This window comes from Acinonyx jubatus, chromosome C1 (assembly GCF_027475565.1).
Source record: "Acinonyx jubatus isolate Ajub_Pintada_27869175 chromosome C1, VMU_Ajub_asm_v1.0, whole genome shotgun sequence".
In the NCBI taxonomy this organism is placed as follows: Eukaryota; Metazoa; Chordata; class Mammalia; order Carnivora; family Felidae; genus Acinonyx; species Acinonyx jubatus.
In genome coordinates, this window is record NC_069381.1 from 57318979 (window position 1) to 57343166 (window position 24188).

The 24188-nt window shown below is 33.3% G+C and overlaps 1 protein-coding gene across 2 annotated transcripts in view; it reads right to left on the bottom strand.

Moving 5' to 3' along the window:
• Nucleotides 1-1142: 1142 nt before the first annotated feature.
• The window catches only part of LRRC40 (leucine rich repeat containing 40), a 46915-nt gene continuing 23869 nt past the window's right edge, over nt 1143-24188 (bottom strand). The window contains exons 8-15 of one of the 2 annotated variants that reach the window (XM_027058889.2): nt 22669-22756; nt 22507-22552; nt 15910-16018; nt 13144-13251; nt 9660-9770; nt 7536-7613; nt 4804-4970; nt 1143-2579 (exon numbers count right to left, since the gene is read on the bottom strand). In XM_027058889.2, coding sequence (XP_026914690.1) covers nt 2566-2579; nt 4804-4970; nt 7536-7613; nt 9660-9770; nt 13144-13251; nt 15910-16018; nt 22507-22552; nt 22669-22756 — 721 coding nt within the window. In that variant the 3' untranslated portion in view covers nt 1143-2565. Of the gene's footprint in view, nt 2580-4784; nt 4971-7535; nt 7614-9659; nt 9771-13143; nt 13252-15909; nt 16019-22506; nt 22553-22668; nt 22757-24188 lie in introns of both variants that reach the window. The other variant, XM_015080880.3, reaches the window with a different exon arrangement.

Sequence of the window (24188 nt, forward strand, 5' to 3'; positions counted from 1 at the left end):
AAATTTCATTACGTTATCAAGTAGTTTTCAAGTTCACAGTTTGCAACTGGTAGATCTTTATAAATGCTTCTTTATGACTTCTTTTGCAGTCTTTGTGAACATTTTAATGTGCACTGGTAAACACTAACATTTTACATAGACATATTGTATATTAATGCATGCATTTCATTGCATAGTTTATTGACACTCCCCTTGTAAAGCTTTTATGGAAGAAGCAACAAGCCACAGCAGTATAGCAAAAGAGGCTTAATCTTTATAAATTGGGGCCTTTTCTGTCTCTTTGCTAGGCTAGGTGGCTGTATACAAATTTGGGTGGGAGGGGCAGGAAACACCTCTTAACATTTAAGGTTTTCTACATGGGTGAACTGTAGCCAATTCAAAACAAATTGCTTACTTTAATAACAAATTTTACCATTTTATAAAAAACAATTAAATCATGACATGTTTAACTGAAATGGCTGTATTGTAATTAATATTTTGAGATAATTGTGATTTTGAGCTTAAATTATATATAAAAAGTTGTCATTTTTGTATGTGTTAACAAACTGTATCACAATTAACAGTACTTTTTAGTTGAACTACATATTGATGTAAATAAAAACTGAATGAAGACATATTTACTACTTTATTAACATAGATTGTGAATGTACTTAATGGTTTTTTTCTTTTGCAGTATAAGACCATAATGACCTTGAAAGCTGCTTCATTTTATGTGCAAAGGAGTCCTATGAATCTATATTTTAAATTTACTGAATCAGTGAAATTAATTACTTTGTCAGTTAATTTGCAAATGCAAGCTGTATTCTCCAGTTTATTTTATGTACTGACACTAATTGGTAAAGGTGTACAATGTGATTAGAATGCATTTTGAAGATGCTTTCTGTACAGATACAAAATACAGGGACTAAAATAATGCTGTGCAGTGTATAGCAGAGCCATTTTTCGGCTTTGGTGTACTCAACTTTTTCAGTATTTAAAAACGTGTTTTGAATAACATAAAAGTCTCTTTATTGTATAAATAATAAAATGTCACCTTATTGTAAAGTGTCTTTTGTTTAATATCAAAGCCGATTTCTTAGCCACAGAGTTGTAGTGTGAAAAAGGCATGTTTCTTTTAAACCAAAAACATAACCATTATAAGCAATATTTGAAAAATGTAACTTTTATTACGGACATGTAGCTATTTATCCTTATTGGCAATGTTTTGTTTTGTTTTTTTTTCCCCATAATATGAGCATGCCACAATCACTCAAAAGCTAGCTAGCTACCTACCTACCTACCTGTCTATATAAATTAATAGACATTCTGTTGATTGGCTACTTAATAGATTCACATGGTAAGTTTCATAATGACTGATCAGCCTACTTCTGGTATTTTTGGTGTAAATAAAAATGTTTATATTTTATTTTTTACTAAATCAAGTTAACCTATAACAAATTCCCTTTCAGAAAATTACCACATTAACTATAGGTTCAGTCTTATGAAGATTAGAAGCAAATTTGAAAAGTAAGGCTCTAGAAATAAAAAAAATGCACAAGGTTGGGTTAGAACACACCAAAAGAGTAGGTTACATGTACAAATACCTAAGTAAGTATTTAAGAAAGTACAGGTCAAGATTTCATTGCAGTATATGTTGTTAGTTATTTTCTGCTGCTGATATCTATAGAATTAATAAAATAAGGTCTTCAGGACTTTAAAAAGAACAAAAGTTATTTTTAAACACTCATACTTGGGAGATAAAAATATGCAGATCCAATCTCTTTAAATTTTTTGAATCCAGAAGTACTAGATTATATTAGTACAGAGTAATAGACATATTGTATATTAATACATGCATTTCATTGCAAGTTTTAAATTCAAAATTGTGAGAAAAATTATAACACTTTTACTGTTTTCTCTACCAGTAACTACACTTCATGTAGCATTTCTGACAAAATGGTTTCATAAGATATGGGGAAAAGGCTAGAAAAGAAACATTTCAACTAGATTAAAACAAAAACAAGACAGTGAATATTAATTTAAAATTTATACCAAGACTAACCGTATCACATAAGTCTTATCATGGGTAAGAAAAAGTCTTATTTTTTTAAACACCAAAGAACAGTTTTGAATAAAATTCAATCCAATTTTATATCTAACAAAAAGGTAGAAATTAGATGGTCATATTCAAATTCATTGGTCACATTATATGTAACACAATGAGAAATTGGGAGAAAAAACCCACTTCTACAAAAATGCTTTATCATTATAAAAATATTAAACTACATTAAATAAAAATTCACATCTAAAGAAACTGCTATCTTATAAGGAATGAAAGTAAGATAAATCTTATGCAAAACAATCAGAATAAATGCATTAACACTGTATGTGGTTATCACCATTATAAATGCACACGATACCTTAGAAAAACATTACTTATCAATGTTAAGAAGTCTAAGAATGAACATGATCAAGATTATAAAACAACTCCAATTTAAGTAGGAATCCGGTCTCTCAAATATTCCAGAATAGCAGCTGTTCCTTTCATTAATATGGCTGCTCGAGGAACACGGAATGGATTTCCATCTAGCAGTAATGTTCTAAACAAAAGAGAGAATTAAGAATTTCAACATTTTCCATTAGGAAGGCTTTTATTCTAACTTCATTTGCAACTTTATAAATAAAATGTGTGTATTATTTTCTACTTGTCCCTTTTCAAATCTAAGCATTTCAATAGTTGGAATTAGAACTACAATAATAACCCAAACAACATTAACTGAACACTTATTATATGAAAGATATTGTGTTGAGTAATTTATATTCACTGACTCTCTTAATCACCTTACAACCCTATGATCTAGACAGCATTAATATTCCTATCTAATAGATAAGGAAGCATAAATCCTGAGGAGTAAGAAAGACATGTCCAAGATCATTCAGCTACTAAACAGAGGAGCTGTGACAGGAACCCCCATTTTACCCATCCTCTTCTCAATCTTATAATGATCATATACAACATGGTTCAATTATATTTACACATTAGAATGAGCATACTGACAAGTACACATACCAAGGACTATAATATAATCCACATATCCCACTTCCACCCTGAGAAACATTAACACGTGTCTGCTCTCCACCTCCCTTGACCAGATACACATACAAAATCTATTCACATGTTCTGAAATGAGGTTTAATTTGAGATTTGAGTGCTGTTTGATTTGTTTCTTTATATAATTAATGAAATAAATTATAAAATAAAGAGACTTTTATTTTAATTTTCAAACTTAGGTATGTAAATAAAGTCAAACGATTCATACCATATTATACAGTAGATCTAAATTACATCTTCAGTATTTCTATGGTCCATGGGGATTCTTTTAAAGGCTGTTTTCTTAATTTATAAAAAGGAGTTCATTACAGTCAATCCTCCTTATTCACAGACTCCTTATGCACTAACTTGCCTATCATCAAAATTTATTAGTAACCCCAAATCAATACTCATGGCACTTTCGAGGTCATTTTTGGATATTGCACAGGGCAGCAAAAAATTTGAGTCAGTCAATAAGAACATTCTCAGCTGAGGTTAAACAGGTGATGTTCTCCCTTCTTGTGTCAGTTCTCATACTGTAATCAAGTGTCCTTTCTGTAGTCTACTTAGTACAACATTTTTTGCATTTTTATACTTTGTGTTGGTGATCTCACTGTTTAAAATTGGCCTGCCAAGTAAGGACTCAAGTGTTGTCCAGTTTCCCTAAACACAAGAAGACTATCGTGTGCCTTACAGAGAAAATACATATGTCAGATAAGCTTCATTCAGGCATGAATTATAGTATTATTTGGCCATAGTTAAATGTTAATGAATAAATAACATGAAATACAGAAACACACAGAGAACAAGGTTATGTATTGACTGGTTCATGAAAATGTGACCAGAGGCTCAAAAGAACCTAACTCGATACTTCCCCAGCAGAAATGGCTCAGTATTCATGAATTCGGTGTTCACAGAGACTTTATAGAATACAAACTACAGCAAATGACGAGAACCAACAGTATTTTACTCTTACATTCACTAATACGAGGTACCAAAGCAGATGCCAGTGCGTCCTAGTAAAATATGCCAAGCCATCATCAGTTTCAATAAATTACTTCTGAAACATTCTGCTTAAGCACTTCGCTTTCTGTGGACATCTCAAACTCACTTTCTATTTACTTAACCAGCACTTATTGGGTGCTTACTGTGTTCTAGGCACTGGGACAACTCTTTTCTAAAGGAGGTAAAAGAAATGGTATAAATGAGTCCAAACAATCAGGATGGAAAATCAGAGGAGGGACTAACTGCTTGGAGAAGTGAGAAAGTTTTCAAAGATGATACTTAGGTTGATTGCTGATAAAAGCAGGGTAAAGGCATTTGAGACTAAGGTAACAGCTAACACAAAGAATAAGGAAAACCATGCTGGGCTTGAAATACATGGTGACTGTAACAGATTCTGAGAAACCTTACATGCACAACTGACATTTTTACACAGTGGAGTTTCAAGTTAGACATATATATAGTGATGACAAAAGTATCAGAAAACAATTACTACACTATATTATACCATATAAGCAAAGCTAAAAAAAAATATATTTGCTAAAACCTGAAAAGCACAATTGGTATTCTGGATTTTGTTACCTGTTATTTTTAATACAACATCAATTTTTTTACTTCAACTGTCCTGCAAAAGTACCTCAATAAGAGAGAAAAAAAAATCCTTACAAATCAATAAAATCAATGGAAAACTCTAGTAGAATGGTGTAGCTACCTTAAGTTCACACAATTACCAAGCTCTGGTGGAATCTGAAGTAGGTCATTATTTTGAAGGTCCAATGTGATCAGCTTTTCCATTGCCTTCATTTTCTGAGGGTCCACAGATCCAACCTGATTGTTACTAATCAAAATTGTTTCAAGTGTGGGGATGTGATACAGAACTTCAGGCAGTATTTTGAACCTATTAAAATATGAACAGAACACCTAAATATATTGGGATCAGGGCAAAAGCATTCTTTCAAATAGATTATCTTAAGTCTGTTATCATGATGTAGTTTTCTTTAGTGTAATTTATTTTGTATTTGGTATAAGTCCTCTATCCCAATTTTCAAGAAAATGAACTGATTTTGGAAACCTTGAAATATATGTTAAGTGGACAGATTTGTAACACTTTCTACTTATTGTGTAAATCCAACAATGTTTTTCTCTTCGCATTTAAGAAACCAGGAAATCCTTCTGAGATTCTCTATAAAATGTCTCCATGTAGGTATTATTCCTTAGCTCATTTTTACTTCTTAAGAGACAGAATTACTGCCAATGTTTTAAGTAAATGTTAGAGATTTGTATTTTGCTTTGATGAAGCTTCCAAATGAATGTATTCTTGGTTCTTCAAAAGATGACAGACTAACATAGCCTGCTGCTTCCTCATCCAAAGCAACACTGAAGATGCCACAAGAAAGAAGGGAAGGCTGACAGCTCTCAGCAATTAATGCAACATTATTGAGGATCTTTTGGGGGACAGTGGCTGGTTTGGTTTCAGTGTGAGATAAACTGTGTCATGGACTAGAAATGACAAGGGATGGGCTGAAGGACAGTTTTATAGTTGTGGCCTTTTTACTTCCACATACAGGCCTTCTTTTGCTGCCTTGATGTAGAAAGAGAGAAAGAAAGAAAGAAAGAAAGAAAGAAAGAAAGAAAGAAAGAAAGAAAGAAAGAAAGAAAGAAAGAAAGGGAAAAGAAAAGAAGAGAGAGATGGAGGGAGGGAGGAAAGGGGGGAAGGGAGAGAGGAAGAAAGAAAAGATGAGAAAAGGAAAGAAAAGAAGAGAAAGACTAGCAAAGGTAAACTCAAGGCAGCTCTGAAGTCCCAGAGGGACTGGCGAGTGAATAACTAGGAGCACAGATGGACTGAACAGCCCCTAAGGGGTCCTTCCTGTTTTTCCACACCAATGCATGAAGAAGCTAATTTAAAAAGGTGTAGCTCACCTGTTCACACAGAAGTTAGGTTAGCTTTTGCCATCTCCCCACAGACGTTACTTGACAGTGTGATTGACAGCTCAATAGGAAACTTAATAGAGAACTGATAGTTTGATTCACAAATAAAAATTAGCAGAAATCCAAGAAGTGGATATATTTTTAAATAATGACAATAATGATATCATTGTTGACCTACACATGAGAAAGCATGAGCAATAATGAAGCAGACAGAACAAAAATTTAAAGAGGCAGTATTTTAGTTACATCACTGTGCCTTAGCCTCGTCAACTGCAAATGAGGAATAATAATAGTACTAAACTTACACACTTGTTATAAGGACTGAATAATTCTATTTCAGCTGGAATACAGTAAGTAAATGTTAGCTATTAATATTTAGATTGTTAGCAGAAACACTTTCATCATAGGAAACACTATGACATAGTTGTTAAGAGCCCAATTGGTGGAGGCAAACCACCGGGCTCAAACCCCAGATCTATTATTTACTATTTATGTGAACCTTAGGTGAGTTACTTAACTTCTAATCCTTGATTTTTAAGTGAACATAGTAATACAGAACTATAATGACAGAAACCACCTTTTCTGAGGATTAAATGAGATGTATGTACTTAGTCCTCTATCAGCAGATAATAAGTTCCCATTAAATATTAGTTTCTCTTCTTTTTTAAATGACTTTATTTATTTATTTAGAGAGACACAGAGAGAGAAGAGTGTGCAAGTGGGGAAGGAGCAGAGAGAGAGGGAGAGAGAGAATCCCAAGCAGGCTCTCTGCTATCAATGTACAGCCTGATGAGGGGCTCGAACCCACAAACCATGAGATCATGACCTAAGCCTAAATCCAAAGTTGGAGGCTTAAATGACTGAGCTACCTATGTGCCCCAATATTAGCTACTCTTAATTATTAGCAGTATCTTTATAGTGTTTGCAGAATAAAATCTATTATTTAGTATATAAATCCCACAGAGGGCCTGCTACTGCTTATATGCCAACTTCATTTGTTACTTCTACTTCTCTAGCCCCTTACTTTATGGTCTGATCCATATCAACTGCTTGACATGTCCCAAACACAAAGTGTTCTCACATTTTTGTGCCTTAGTACATGTTATTTACTCCACCTTGGATGCCCTATCCCTGTGTGTCTGGCCAACATCTAATTTTCAAGTCTTACTTTCAATGCTGTCTCCTCCACCTTCAAGAAATCTCAGGAAATACATTTACCTATGCACTGTGTTTTCCCTATAACAATTATAATTATTTATTTGCATATCTGTCTTCCTACTGGGCTGTAAGTTTCAGTTTCTTAAAATTGTTAAAAGGAACAAAATGTATACCAGACATCAGCTGTGAAAATTCTAAGAAAGCAGTATCACTTTTTAATTCTAAGTAGAATAAAGTGAAAATAGACCTGAATACTTAAATACAGTAAACACATGGGGCTGTTTTATTTGGTTCTTTTAGCTGTATTCTCTAGTAAAACCTACAAATTCTCCACAGAAAAATCCTTAGTCATGGATTAGTCGGTTCTGTCTCTCACCTGTTAAAGGAAAGATTAATTGTTTGTAGTCTTATCAGTGATTCCATTTCTTCAGGCAAAGAATTTAAAAAATTGTTCCTAAATTGGAAAAAAAAAATATGATTTACAAAGTTTGAAAATCTGTACAACTTTAATTTATAATTAAAGTGTTGATCAGACAAAAAAATTACGTAGCTTGGTTTCTCAGTCCTTGATCTATCTCATTAAAGCTAAGTCCTAAGAATTCTGAATTAGTCAGCTGTCTCAGGTATTTGATTTGTATGCCAAATCCTAATACCAATATGCAACCAATTGATAAAACAACCAAGTCTTTAATAATAAATTTAACAGGGCAACACTGTAAACGAATCCCTTATCTCCTTTAAACTGAGCTCATCAATACTTCTCACAGATAGGGCCCTTGAGATCATGCCTATGAATATCACATTATTTGATTCCACAAATATTTGATTGGTGTTTAATACCTATATCTTGCACACAGACATGAAATTCTACTCCAAGCAGAAGTGTAAAATTATATGAAAAAAAAAAAAAAAGAAGGGAAAAGTAATGAGATTCTATGAATTTAGAAATTTGGAGCTTTCTACCACATAGGCATTAAGCAAGTCCATTTCAACTCTAAGTTTATAATTTCAATTTGCACAATACATATGTTTTTTTTAGAATCTTATGATGAAACATGCAGTAAACAGAATCGCATTTATTGTTGGAAGGATCTGGGAACAATGTTAAAAGAAAGGCTAATAAGAAGGTAGAAGGACTCTAGAAACTATATAATTACTAATAATAGAAAATATTTGTGAGAAAATTAGATGGCTACCTATTAGCTGAATTTTTTCTAAATTTCTTTGCATTCCAAAGTCAAGCCTAATATGTTAAGTCATACTTTCTACACCTATGTTCTTTTTTTCTTTTTTCCGTACCTTTCTCCAGTTAGAAAGACAGTTATTATTAAGTTGTACTGAATAACTCACTGGTGATTTCTATCCTTTTCCTAGAGTCATAAATACCTACTGATATCAGATATAAAAGTGTATGTTAGTCACTTAATTAGAAACCTAAAGGTATAGTTATAGACAATGGCATACACACACACACACACACACACACACACACACACACACACAAGAATGGGACAAAAGTATAGATAGCAAGAATGAGTACATGAATTCATTCTCTCTGAATTCATTATTCTCCATTAATACTAAACTAAAATATAGTTTTACACTACTTTGGCAGTGTAACTACCAACTCAAAACAAGCAATTCTACATTTAATACGAGCAGAGTATTAGTAGATTTGCTTTAATTCCATAAGAAAAAATAAAAAATGTCTCTATAGAAAGAATAGAGAATAAATTCTCAAACAGATATAACTTAGCTTGTTATTTGCCTATTATTTGAGCAGAATAAGAGGAGCTATGCCTTAAATAAACTAAAAGCACACCCAGTAACAGTATAGGAGTAGGAAGCCTAGAAAATAGAGATATAGCTTACAAATAAAGACTTAAAGCCCAAACAAATAAATGACTATCTACCCCTGAGCCATTTATTATTACCCTCAAAGAACTGTGACAATTCTGATGCTGTCTCTTCAATTTAGGACACATTTAAATTAAACTTCTTATTACCACTGCAGGGCTTTAAATAGTTTCTTTCCTTTTGTTGCCACTCAGGCTGTTCTTTTTCTTTATTTCTGGCCTTGCACATTTAACATAATATTTGAAACCACAAAGGTTCTTTTTAAGAGAAGCCATCCTAGCTGCTGTGCCAGCAGAGGATTTTGACAGTTTTAATTTACTTTCAGGAAAGGAACAGTGTGAAACAAACACTTTCCATGTGTTATTTGTAACTTTGCTTACGTAGGAATTTAAAGAATGTGTTCATATTTTCTAATTTTTCAAATCATTATTTCTTATTTAACTTATAAACTGCCTACAAATGATAGATGTTTGATTAAATTATTTCCTAAATGCTTAATTTTAGACTTGTCCTAAAAATGTTATTAATTACCTAAAGACCAATTTCCACGATTGGTTAGGAAATATGAGAGAAAGGGCAAATGTTAGGCAAAACTCAAAGACACATTATAATGAAAAAGTGAAGCAATAGTATCAATAAATACCTGAGATCTAAAAAAGTCAACTTTTGAAGCATGCATAAATCCAAGGATATGGAGGAAAGCCTATTAAAACTGAGATTGACATCAGAAACCATTTCCTTCAGTTCCACAATCCTGAAACAAAAATCATTTTAAAATTTTAGCCCTTGAATTTACTGTCAGAACTTCAAAACTATAAGCAGACCATAGGGGGGAAACTCTGATATAATTTTTGCTAATTAAGATTTTCTAGGGGCGCCTGGGTGGCTCAGTTGGTTATTGCCTGACTTTGGCTCAGGTCATGATGTTACGGCTCATGAGTTCAGGCCCTGCATTGGGCTCTGTGCTGATAGCTCAGAGCCTGGAGACTGCTTCAGATTCTGTGTCTCCCTTTCTCTCTGCCCTCTCCCACTCATGCTGTCTCACTCTCTCAAAAATAAATACATTAAAAATTAAAAAAGTAAAATAAAAAGATTTTCCGTAACTTTTAGTTTTCTCACAAAATTTCAGTTTAGATGTGTATTCTGTATTATAGTAGTTTTCTTTTTAGACTGCATAATACAATATTCTCAGTATCTGAGTACTTCACAATCTTTTCTATGATATGTCAACATTTTCAAGTATAGATGATATGTCAACATTTTCAAGTATAGTATTTTTTGTTCAAATTATCATTAATCATGAATGGAAGAAAACATTAAGTTAATTCCTAGGTTTGGTGTCACAACTAAGCAATTTAAGTCAAAGACTTAAATGTTTCTAAGCAAGCCTAATCAACATTAGTCATTTTAAAGCATGCTACTAACTATAAGAACAAAAAATGTTATATAAAATTTGCTTAGAAATGTAAGTTAAGCTATAACTATAAATCATTTTTTTCTATCATATTAGCAAACTGAAGAAAGAAAGAGTTATCAGCTGCTAAAGAAAGAGGAGTTTGGATAAGTAACTGATAAGAAAATTTTGGAAAGTTTTTGGATATTTGAATTGAGAGTCATACCCCTTTTAGGAATTCTCCTGGAAACCTGGCCTAAAGAAACAGAATGTTTTGCTTTACTTATTGCCATAATTAACCTATGGTATATAGGTGAATTAGATTTTATTTTTATTATTATTTTTTTTAGAGAGCAATACACAGTGCGAACAGGGTAAAAGGGCAGAGAGAGAGAAAGAGAGAGAGAGAGAGAGAGAGACAGAGAGAGAGAATCCCAAGCAGGCTCCACATTCACCATGGAGCTTGACACAGGGCTCAATCCCACAACCCTGGGATCATGACCCAAGCTGAAATCAAAGTCTGACGCTCAACTGACTGAGCCACCCAAGTGTCCACAGATAAATTAGATTTTAAAAGTATTGTTTACAACATAGGGAAACACTTATGACATATAAACCAGCTGGGATACAAATGGTATATATAAATCTAAATGGGAAATAGCTTGAAATAAAACATGCCATGAATAGAATAAATCAGAATAAATCAATAAATAGAAATGATCTGTCCCTTCATTTAGTTCAAATGTTTATGAAAAAGTATTATTTTCACAATCAGGAAATAATATAGTGAAAACTGTGACTTGTGAAATAAAAATTTAAGAAAGAGGGAAAATGACTCAGAAACTCTAGATCAAGGTATGTCTCTACTATCTTTCTTCTTTGGCCCTCTAAATTGCTAAAAAAAAAATATGAGGAAATAACAGAGGTAACAGAAAACCATACTGTTGTGCATATGAACAACCAGATTGTCAGGTAAAAAGAAAAAGTAAGTTATAAGGTGATATCTTTTAACTCCTTCCATCTTCATTCCCAGTTTTGATCCAGGATCTCCAAGGCAAACATCCTGAGAGCAAATCTAAGTGCTTAGTTATTCTGTCAAATACACTCTGAGCCCTTTAAACAAGAGATGAACTAGTTCTCCTTTTGCAACAGAATCTCAAAGTTAATTGTCTTTTAAGATCTGTGTTCTCCAGGGTGCCTCATGGCTCAGTTGGTTAAGCATCCAACTTTTGGTTTCGGCTCAGGTCATGAGCTCATGGTTTGTGAGTTCAAGCCTCGTGTCAGGCTCTGTGCTGACAGTGCAGAACCTGCTTGGGATTCTCTCTCTCCTTCTCTCTCTGCCCCTCCCCTGCTTGTGATATCTCTCTCTCTCTCTCTCTCTCTCAAAAATAAACTTAAAAAAAAATCTGCATTCTTCAAACTATGGTCTGTAAAATAGAAAGCAAGTTATACTTTGTCTGAACATCTAAAAATTTTTGAACATCTAAAAATTTTTTTTGGCAGTCAGATGAAAGCCATTTTATTTTCCCACTCTTTTTTTTTTCCTAATACTTAAGTGCTTACTAAGTGGTAGGCACTGGTTAAATGCTTTGTGGGGATTATGTCATTTAATTCTTATAAAACAGGGACTTTATGTCTTCACAGGTAGGAAAACTAAGAACAGCGAGTTAACCTGTTCAAAGCCACACAGCTCACAGATCTGGGATACAGATATATGCAATGACTCCGCTGTCCAAGTTCTTTATCATTTCACCATTCTGTCTCCCATATTGTTGTTTTCATTGCAAGGTTACTTGTCAACTTTCTTTGGGTATACAGATTACTGTAAGCTAACAATCATTTTAAAAGTTCAGTATCATAAGGGTGCCTGGGTGGCTCAGTCAGTTGAGAGTCCGACTCTTGGTTTCATGATCTCACACAATGAGTTTGAGCACTGCATCAGGCTCTGCTTTGATAGCAAGGAGCCTGCTTAGGATTCTGTGTCTTCCTTCCTCCCTGCTCCTCCCTGCTCATACTTTCTCTCTCTCTCTCTCTCAAAAATAAATAAACATTAAAAAACATATATATATAAAAATTAAAAGTTCAACATTATAGTAAACTAATTTTCTCTCATAACTTAAAGATTTTGCTATAATTAATATCAACAAAGATACACTGAATAATACAAAGAACAATGCACATGCACTAATATTCGGAAGTCAAGAATTCTTTTTTGGGAGGAAAATATTAATAGGATTCAATCTGTTTTGCTTTTACTATCAATGGAAAAATTCAGTGGCTTGGTAATTCATTAACATGAAGCTCAAAATGAAAATTCCTATTAAGCCACATGGACCTGGCTTTGGACGGTATCTTAAAAATGTTCTCTAATATTTCATTACATGGAAAAAGTAACTTATACTTTTAATAATTCTAATGACTACTTATAGGTATATTATATTATAGATATAATAATTCTAATACCTATTTATATTATATCTAATACTTATCAGTAATTCTAATACCTAAAATTCTAATACCTATACCTGTACACCTCTCAGGACAAATGTTAATATGTCTCAGAGAATACTTAGGTGAATTTTGCTAAATCCTTCAAGTAACATTAATGAAGAAAACTATACATATACTTTCAAGTTAAAAAACTGTGAAAAATAATAATTCTTGGCACTGAAGTGCAAAAACCACTGAGAATGAGTCACAACTTAATAGAAATGACATGATGAGCAATTCTCACCTTTTAGGAATTTCACATAGCTGATTCTTACTGAAGTTAACAGAAGTGACAATGTTGCTTTTTACTGCGTCAAATACTTCATCAGGAATCAAAGTTGTTTGTTTATCACTAAATGGAAAATGGTTTAAAATGCATCATTCTTAACAGTCCAGGAAGATATGATTATTACTTTTCACTTTTACAGGACTTTAAAGATTTTATAAGATTTTTCAAGGCAGTTGGCTATGAAGAACATTTTGAAGTTCTGTAAAGAATGCCACAAAAACCTGCCAACTCACAAAATGTTCACCATTAAGAATTCAGACAACATGTTGTATCATAATACATTGTATCATACCTTCTGAGCAATCACATACTCCATGTGAATAAAAACAGATATATCTTCAGAGTCTAAGATGCTTAGAAGCCATACAGTAAATGGACAGTAATCAGTAAATGGATTCCTCTACCTCAGAATAGAACTAAAGCTATAATTTTAAAACTGTTGTCATCCCTTTTCTAAAAATCTCTAACAGGGACTATTTGCCAATTTTATGTGGTGTACAGTTAACTGCAAGGTAACAATAATTTTTTAAAAGTTCAACATTATACTAAACTGTTTTCTCATAACCTCAACCAATTTCTCCCTCTGTTAGCATGTGACAAAGTAGACAGGATAGTGGCCTTCGACTAAACTATCCCTGGTCTTACCATTAAGGGAGCTTTGTAATTTACTTTCTCTTAGCCTCAGTTCTGTGAAATTGAATCTAAAGAGTTATTCATTGTTATGTGTGCCAGAAGTTTTGCAAATGTATAATGTATACTGTAAATAAATTTCCTTTTCAATTAAGTATACATTTAATCTTAAATGAAATACAGTAGTACTCTGACATTTGCAGATTTACTAATTTGTTGTTATAATTAGCCATTTACATTCTTCTTTTACAATTTTCAATGCCTAATATGCCATCCACTTAAAATAATTGTTGATGGAATGCTAAATTAATGACTATATGGACAAGAAAACAATTATTACATATAATGTGTAATATGGAGGAACTTATAAGAAAGGCATTGTAATATAGATAGATAAAAAGACAGCCAAAATTTCAGTTTTTACGCCTTCGACTTCTGCTTTCGGGCCCTATTTTCTATTGTGCAGATGTAGCATTTTTATCTTTTCCATCAGAAATGCTCAAGTCACACGGAACTGATTTAATCAAATGCTGAAGATTCACACTCTTAAAAAATTTAGTTCAAGGCATTTATGCCTTGAGATTGGGACTTCATTTATATTTTAAATGGAATACTCCTTTCCAATTAAAGTCTCTGAGGAAAATAAATTACAATAAATTTAGAATCACAACAATCTAAGATGTATGGTCTTCACTGCTATCTTTATAACACTTTTGTGATACCTGTGACTTTAAAAAGTGGGAATGGTTATCTTAAATAAAACTGTCTCAGTATTACTTTATAGACTGTTTGCAGGATTAAAAGCAACAGCATCTGTAAAATATCTAGTACAGTGCCCAGCATAGAATAGGGACTCAATAAATGGTACACATTTATTGGATTGAAGGAATGGTGGAAGGAATAAAGGCAGAGAAAAAAGAAATTCTAAGGAGGAATCAAGTCTGTCTTATCATCATTTGGTGTATTATGACACCTAGCATAGGATTTGATACCTATTAGGTTCGAAAATATCTATTGAATAAATGGATATATTATGTGTAATATAAGACATGCTAAGTCTCCATGCTATGCTATGAGAGAAGAAGGATACAAATTTAAGTATGGAAGAGTACTATCTTGTGTTATAGTGTCAAAAAAGGAAGTTGGTTTAGAGCAGTGATTTCTACATACACAGAAGAGTGTCAGACTAGAGGTAAAAACGTTAATGAAACAACAGATCTGAAATAGAAATTGTATCCTGACTGCTGAGAAGATGGTTCCTAGTGATACAGTAAGGCAAAGAGGCTAGACACTGATGCTGGCTGTTAGGTAACTAAATAAATAAATCTAGTCACCTGACTTGAATCTGAGTCTGTATTCTTTTGTATTACCGTTATAATACCCAGACACAAGCCAATCAGTGTAGGAGCTTTGACAGTATTGATTAGTTTTATCATTGTTGCCTAGATAGTATTGAAAAAAGACTTGCCAACCCCTCCCAACCTGTACATAGGTATCTTCTTTCCCAGTTGAATAAACTTCCATAATATAAAAATGGTTAGGCTTTTGTCTCAATTTATATAACAGTATTACAATTGTTTCAGGTTTAATATATGTATACTAGAGCATAATATTAGGCTCCAGTATATTAGATTTATATGCTCTATTAATTAGATTTATTAATGGGGTACAATCTCTCAAGCTCTGCCTGCTTGAAGTCTTCATTAACTAAATGATACTTACTTACTAACACAGACCCCTGCAATATAAAATTCTCTCTTGATGCTGGTTACTGAGTCAAAATGTATTACCAACCAGTACTGTCACTCTTTTATTTTTGATAATAATAAAATATTCTTTAGTATAATAATTTCAATATTAATAACCACCTATATACCTCTTAAGTGTAATAAACACAAAGCACCTAAGGAATGGGCATTTAAGTTCACTGTACTTTTAATATGCTTTTATCTCATCACTGATTTTACAAATGCTATTACTTTAAGTACTAATGCACTCTGATGAATTCTCCCTTACCAACTGTCCTTTTATCTGAAGGATTATTTCTCAAAGTTTCCTATGTGTTATGCAGTATTTAAGAAAATTACATACCTATAGTCTAGTATTTTTAATGTGACGATAGCGTGTACATTGACTCTGGATTCACTTGGTAGTGTCATGGCAGTCTCAGTAACAGGATCACTTTGGCTAGGTTCATCATCTGGCAAGAAACAAATTATAAAAAATCAATATTCATAGTACAAAGTCATTTTTAAATTTTCGAAAATATGTAAAAATGGTATGCGTGATTTCTAAATTATTATTGGTGAGAATGTCTTTAGTCATATACTGTTTTTCCAATGACTCAAATCTGGGTCTAGAACTTAATAGTTAATTAATAGAAAGTAGATAACATTACTACTATAAGGCTTTGAAATCTTTTAATAAATCTTACCATAAGGAAATTTAGGAGTAGGAAAGAACCTTCAAAGAATAACAACAATCTCTCAGAACAAACAATGACACTAAACTTCCTTCTTAAGAAAAATAATATGGTCTATTAGAAGAAATTTGTTAACAAAGGAAAAGTATTATTTCCCACAAATGTCTACCAAATATGCATATGCCTATCTTCTCGGTTTAGGACACAAGGAAACTGATTATTCTCAATCACTTAAAATCTGGCAATTTACATAATCAAGTAAGCTTTTGGTACGTTATTTATGTTAAGAGTTTTTCTTAGCAAATGCAAGATTTTATTTTCAATAGATGTTTTCTAACATATATGCATACTCACACATTCACACACAATCAACCCCCTCACTAGTCTCCAGACACTGTTTAACACTGCCATCATATGGTAGAAAGAGCAAAACAAACACAAATCATACATTTTAAAAAGAAATGGCTTTACGATTTTTTGACAAGAGACCACAGCAATCTAGACAAGAGTAAAAAAGACAATTTTCAACAACATGAAAAAAACAAAATAGTCTTAGCATTCATATGTTAAGACAAGAAGGCATACTAAAAGAATATAAAAAAAAATCAGTAGTATCCCTGGGAAATTAATGAACATTTGTTGAATACTATAAAGTACATTTCTCTTGCATTGAGTTCATCAGTTATTCACTAATCAACAATCATTAAACTAGTATTTCTTCTGCAAATATATGGATATTTTATTTATAGAAGTAGCACAAAATAAAAGACAGTATCAAATAGAAATAGAAGACATCAAGATAAATATTAGCATTAAGTAAATGCTTTGGTATTTAGAAGTGCCCTGGCAGTTTGGTTATGTCACTTTAAAGAGTATGTAATATATATATTGCCAAATTATACCAGCAGATAGAAAACATCAAACCAGCAACAAAACCCAGCATTATTTTTTACATATACATGTACACTAGCATGATTGCATACTAAGAGTATTCTCAACACTTTCCAATGAGCTATTTTTATTTATTTTTATTTATTTATTTTTTTAACGTTTATTTTTGAGACAGAGAGAGACAGAGCATGAACGGGGGAGGGTCAGAGAGAGAGGGAGACGCAGAATCTGAAACAGGCTCCAGGCTCTGAGCTGTCAGCACAGAGCCCAATGCAGGGCTCGAACTCACGGACCGCGAGATCATGACCTGAGCCGAAGTCGGACACTTAACCAACTGAGCCACCCAGGAGCCCCTGAGCTATTTTTAATAATCAGCACCAAGGAGAATGTAAAGAGGGAAACTATTATCCTTTGGGAAGGGACTATGAAAGAGATGGATTTTCTTCTCATTATATATTTTTGTATGTTGACTGAATTTTTATCATCAGCATTTACTTACCTTTTAACTAAAAAACCTAAGATGGCAATATTCCCTTAATTGATCTACAGAGTCAATGTAATCCCTACCAGAATCCCAGATGATTTCTTTGTAGAAATCAAAAAAATGATTCTAAAATTCATGCGGGATTGCAAGAAACCCACAATAGCTAAAACAAGCCTGAGAAAAAAAGAATAAGGAATTTATACTTCCCGATTTCAAAACTTCCTACAAATCAATGGTAATCAAGATATTGTGGTACTGGCACAGTATAGACATACAGATCCATGCAATAAAACTGACAGTCCAGAATGAACCCTGTATTTATGGTCAACTGATTTTCAACAAAAATGACAAAACCATTCAATAAGGAAAAAATAGTATTTTCAACAAATGGTGCAAGGAAACTAAATAACCACATGGAGAAGAAATAAATTGTAATCTTATATCATATATAAAAATTAACTCGAATCAAATACTTCAGTATAAAAAATGAGTCAAATACTTCAATATAAAATCAAAACTTCAAAAAAACACAAAGGAAATAGTTTTCACAAAAAAGATTTTTGCAAAGGATTTTCAGATGTGAAACCAAAAGCATAAGCAAAAAAGAAACAAAAACAGATAAATTAACTTTATCAAAATAAAAAAACAAAAATAAAAATTTGTTTCAAAGGACAGTACCAAAAAATGAAACCCCAAACCCACAGAGGACTAGATATATGCAAATCATATATCTGACAAGAGATACAAAAGAACTACTACACGTCAATAATAAAAAGATAAAAAATTAAAAATTGGGGGCACATGGATGGCTCAGTTGGTTAAACATCTGACTCTTCCATGATCTCACCATTTGCGAGATAAAGCCCTGCATTGGGCTCTGTGCTGACACTGTGGAGCTTACTTGGTATTCCCTCCCTTTCTCCCTCCCTCTCTCTCTCTCCTTCAAAATAAATAAACTTTAAAAAAAAAATTAAAAATTGGGCAAAGGATCTGAACAGACATTTCTCCAAAGATGTACAAACGGCCAATAAGTACATGAAAAGACATTCAACATCATTAGTCATCAGGGAAATGCACATCAAATCTAGAGTGAGATACCACTTCACACCCACCAGTGCATCTAGAATCAGAAAGTCAGAAAACAACAAGTGTTGGTGAGGATGTGAAAGAATCAGAACCCTCATGCAATGCGGATAAGAATGGAAACTGGTGCAGCTGCTTTGTAAAATAGTCTGGCAGTTCCTGAAATGACTAAACATAAAATTACCATTGATCTAGCAATTCCACTCCTAGATATATACACAAGAGAAATGAAAACACATGCTCACACTGAAACTTGTAAATAATTGTGTATCACAGCATTATCCATAATAGCCAAAGGGTATGGAAATTCTTTTTGAGGTAATGAAAATGTTCTAAAATTGACAACTCTGTGCCCACAAATTTAGTAACCTAGATGAAAAAGACCAATTTCTTGAAAGACACAACCTGCCAAAACCCACACAAAAGAAACATACAACCTGAATGGGCCTGTATCTATAAAAGAAATTCAACCAATATTTAATAACCTTCCAAAACAGAAAGCAACAGGTCCAGATGGGTTCACTGGTGATTTCTACCTAACATTTAAGGAAAAAATTATATCAATTTTTCAATCTCTTTCACAAGCTAGAAACAGAGGGAATACTTCCTAACTTATTCTACAAGGCCAACAAGTTATCCTAAAACCAAAACCAGAAAAGATATGACAAGAAACTAGAAAGCATTATCTCTCATGAATATACATGTAAAATTCCTCAACAAAATAATAGCAAATTGAATTTTAAAAAGTATTTAAAAAATTATACACTGTGATCAAGTGGTATTTGACCCAGGTATACAAGTCTAGTCCAACACTCAAAAATCAATCAATGCAATGCTTCACATAAACAGGCTAAAAAAGAAAAATTACACAGTCATATCAATAAATGCATAAAAAAACATCTGACAAATGCCAACACCCATTTATGATAAAAACTCTCAGTAAACTAGGAATAGAGGAGAACCTTCTCAACTTAAGAATATCTACAAAAAACCTACAACTCACATCATAACTTGGTGAGAAACCTGAAGCTTTCCCCCTAAGATTAGGTACAAGGTAAGAAAGCCCCCTCTCACCACTCCTTTTGAACATTATACTGGAAGTCCTTGGTAATGCAATAGGTAAGTAAATGAAATAAAAAGAATATAAACTGGGAAGGAGGGCATAAAATATTCTTTGTCCACAGATGACATGATCTAGGTAGAAAATCCAAAAGATGTGACAAGAAAAACCCCCTGAAACTGGTAAGTGATTATAATAAGGTTGCAGGATACAAGGTTAATATACAAAAGTAAATTGCTTTCTTTTATATCAATAATGAACAAGTAAAATCTGAAATTAAAAACACAATACCAATTACAATTACACTAGCATCAAATGAAACGAAATGGTTACATATAAATCTAACAAAATATGTACATGAATTCTATGAGGAAAACTACAAAACTATGATGAATGTAATCAAAGAACTAACTTAGAGAGATATTCCACGTTCATGGATACAAGGACTCAATATTGGCAAGATGTTTATATAGAGCTGCAAAAGACTCAAAAGAGCCAGCACAGTATTGATGGAGAAGAACAAAGTTGGAGGACTGACATTATCCAATTGGAAGACTTACAATAAAGCTACAGTAATCAAGACAGTGTGAAATTGACAAAAGAACAAAGAGATCGATAGAACAGAACAGAGAGCCTATAAATAGACCTCCATTAACACACTCAATTCATCTTTGACAAAGCAGCAAAAGCTATAAAAACAATGGGGCAAAGATGGCCTCTTCCACAGTGGTGCTGAAACATCAGAAGATCCATGTGCAAAAAAGAGTAGATTTATTCATAATTGCCAAAATTTGGAAGCAACCAACGTATCCTTTAGTAGGGTAAATAAATAAACTGTACTACATCCAGACAATGGAAATATTGTTCAGTGCTTAAAAAAAAGAACTGTCATGCCATGAAAAGGCATGGTGGATGCATAAATGCATGCTACAAAGTGAAAGAAGCAAATCTGAAAGATTCTAATTACAAGACATTCTGAAAAAGGCAAAATTACGGAAACAGGGAAAAGATCAGAGACGGGTGATAAGAGGGGATGGCAGGATAAACAGGCAGATCACAGAAGATTTTTAGGGCAGTAAAAATACTTTGTATATTATAATGGTAGATATATAACAGTTGTCCAAATCCGTAGAATACACTACACCAAAAGTGAGCTCTAAGGTAACTATGGACTTGGGATGATTATGTGTCAGTGCAGGTTCATCCTTAGTAAAAAAAAAACCAAAAAAAACAAATGTACCATTTAGGTAAGGGATGTTGATAATGGGGGAAGCTATGCATATGTGTGGGCAGAGGATATAGGGGAATATCTGTACCTTCCTCTCAATTTTGCTGTAAACCTAAAACTACCCTAAAAAATTTAGTTTTTAAAAAATGTTTGGATTATTCTGATAAGACACCTAACTGATTATTTCAGAATTACATTTTTCTGGGGGAGAAAGCATACCTAGAAATTGGCAGGAAATGAAAGTCTTACAAAATTATGTTCATTTATTGGAAGGTCAAGGTGGAAAATGGAAATTGCTGAAGCATTCAATTACCTTATTCATTTTTTTTAAATGTTTTATTTATGTATTTTGAGAAAGAGAGTGCTCAAGTGCGAGCAGGAAAAGAACAAAGAGAGAGACAGAAAGACAGAGACAGAGAGAGAGAAAATCCCAAGCAGGTTCCACGCTGTTAGCAAACAGTGGGGCTCGATCCCAGAAACCATGAGATCATGACCTGAGACGAAATCAAGAGTTGGTCTCTCAACCAACTGAGCCACTCGGGTGCCCCTGTTATTCATTTAACATATGGGCAATATGGTGCTAGGCTAGGCTGTGCATAACCAACAGAGTTGTGAGCTAAATTAACAGTTGCTGTATCTAGCCACTACGTTGTAGAGTGTTTGTTATTCAGCAATACACTGGTACAACTGATTTTTTCTAAATGCTCTAGTGTATCCTACAATAACATACATAAAATAAAAATTGGGATATAGCACAATTTTAGTATAGCATTAAAAATTAAATGTATAGTGGGGCACCTGGGTGGCTCAGTCTATTATGTGTCTAACACTTGGTCTCGGGTCAGGTCATGATCTCATGGTTTGTGAGTTTGAGCCCCGTATCAGGCTTAGTAATCTAATAGTTTACTGAGATTTCACATATGCATATCAGTGCGGAGCCCACTTGAGATTCTCTCTCTCCCTCTTTTCTGGCTTCTCCTGCTAGTACTTTCTCTCTCTCTCAAAATAAATAAATAAACATAAAAATTTAAAAACAAAATCAAATGTATAGTATCACTTTCTCTTTGGGTGCATATTCATACTAAATTAACATATCCTGAAAAATGTGTTTTATCTTTATATCTGTTAGAACTTGGCAAAACTATGCATGAAGCAGATATTCAAATACTATTAATATACCACCAGTCAATAGAATTCATTTACCATAAAAGCCAAGTTTTGCTTTTTTTTGCAAGTTAAAGCACTAGAGTACTTATTGAATCTTTGTTATATTTTCCAGTTGGTACAATGTAGCGCAAATCAAATAAATTAAGGATAAAACATTATTATTGTGAATTTAAGGATGTTTTTATAATTTCAGCATATGTATGGCCTATTTGATTTCAGAATTAGAACCACACCTGCCATGGACCATTTCCTCTAATTATTTATACCCCAAATAACATGTAAATTTATGTATTGTTAGCACTTCACTACCTTTCACATTTTCCTTCAAAATACAGGAAAATATAGAAAAGTACCTTTAATCTTGCTTCGCAGATATTTTAAAACTTCTTGGGTTCCTTTCTGAAAACATGGAGAGAAGATATATATTCACCAAGACATACTTTGCAGTTTCATAGACCAACATGCATGTTTGAATTTCAAATTTAAAAACATAGCTGAATTCCAAATATGCTTACATTTATAATTTCTCTTCGAATCGTTCTCAAAGGATTTCCTTCTAGTGCCAGAAATTTCAAATGAAGTTTTCCCAATGAACAGGGTAGACTACAAAAAAGATTAAACATAATTCAACCAAATAGTTGGCTATAAAACTAGTAACATTTGACAAACTATATCATATAACCATGTCAAAAACAGCCCAAGTAACATAGGCCTAAAATAAATCCCTTTGAGATAAATGTTTAACATGTAAAAGAAAAAATAGATTTATTTTGAAATTGTCATATTGTGATTGCTTAAAAAAATGTGAACTTTAAAACATTTGCTAAATAAAAACCATAAAAAGCAAATCTGAAAGAATCAGTGATTCAGGACAGCCATACTCATTAATATTAAATGTTTCGATTTTTCCCGTCAAGTAAGCAAAGAAAATTCTTCCCTAATGATCTAATAGTTTACTGAGATTTCCCATATGCAAAACCACTCCTATCCCATGTATTCAACCCATAATCACCAATTTTTTTTAATTTTTTAATGTTTATTTTTTTTAATTTTTTTAATGTTTTATTTATTTTTGAGAGCAAGAGAGACAGAGCATGAGTGGGGAGGGGCAGAGAGAGAGGGAGAACTGGCTCCAGGCTCTGAGCTGTCAGCACAGAGCTCAACACAGGGCTCAAACTCACAGACTGTGAGATCATGACCTGAACTGAAGTCAGATGTTTAACTGACTGAGCCACCCAGGCACCCCATGTTTATTATTTTTTTTAATGTTTATTCATTTTTTGAGAGAGGGAGAGAGAGAGAGAGGGAGTGAGGGGGTGTGGGACAGAGAGAGACAGAGACACAGAATCCGAAGCAGGCATTGGCTCTGAGCTGTCAGCACAGAGCTTGAGCATAGGGCTCGAACCCACAAGCTGCAAGATCATAACCTGAGCTGAAGTCAGACGTTTAACCAACTGAGCCACCGAGGTGCCCCAAGTTTATTTATTTTTGAGAGACAGAGCACAAGCCAGGGAGGAGCATAGAGAGCAAGAAACACAGAATCTGAAAGCTGCAGGTTCTGAGCTCCGAGCTGTAAACCCAGAGCCCAACACAGGGCTCAACCTCAAGGACCATGAGATCACAACCTGAGCTGAAGTTGGACACTCAACCAACTGAGCCACCCAGGAACCCCACCAATTTATTTTTTAATGAGAATATAATCAAACTGGTTCTGCTCTTAATCTTTCAGTAGCTTCCCATCTCTTAACGAATGAAAACTGACTCTTCACAAGCATTTTACAGACCACATGGCTTTAACTTACAAGTCCTAAATTCCCACAGTCTCCCTTAATGTACCTTATTTACCAGGTAAACTTGATTCCTTGCTGTTCTCTAAATATATCCCTACAATTTCCTGAACTTTCAAAGCTTTCTTTGTACAGTTTCATCCTACCAAGGCAATCATTCTAATCACCTTACATGTGTACTTAAAAATCGCAGTCATCCTTTAAAGATCACATGGTGGGACTAAAGTGAGGCATGACCCTGAAAGTAG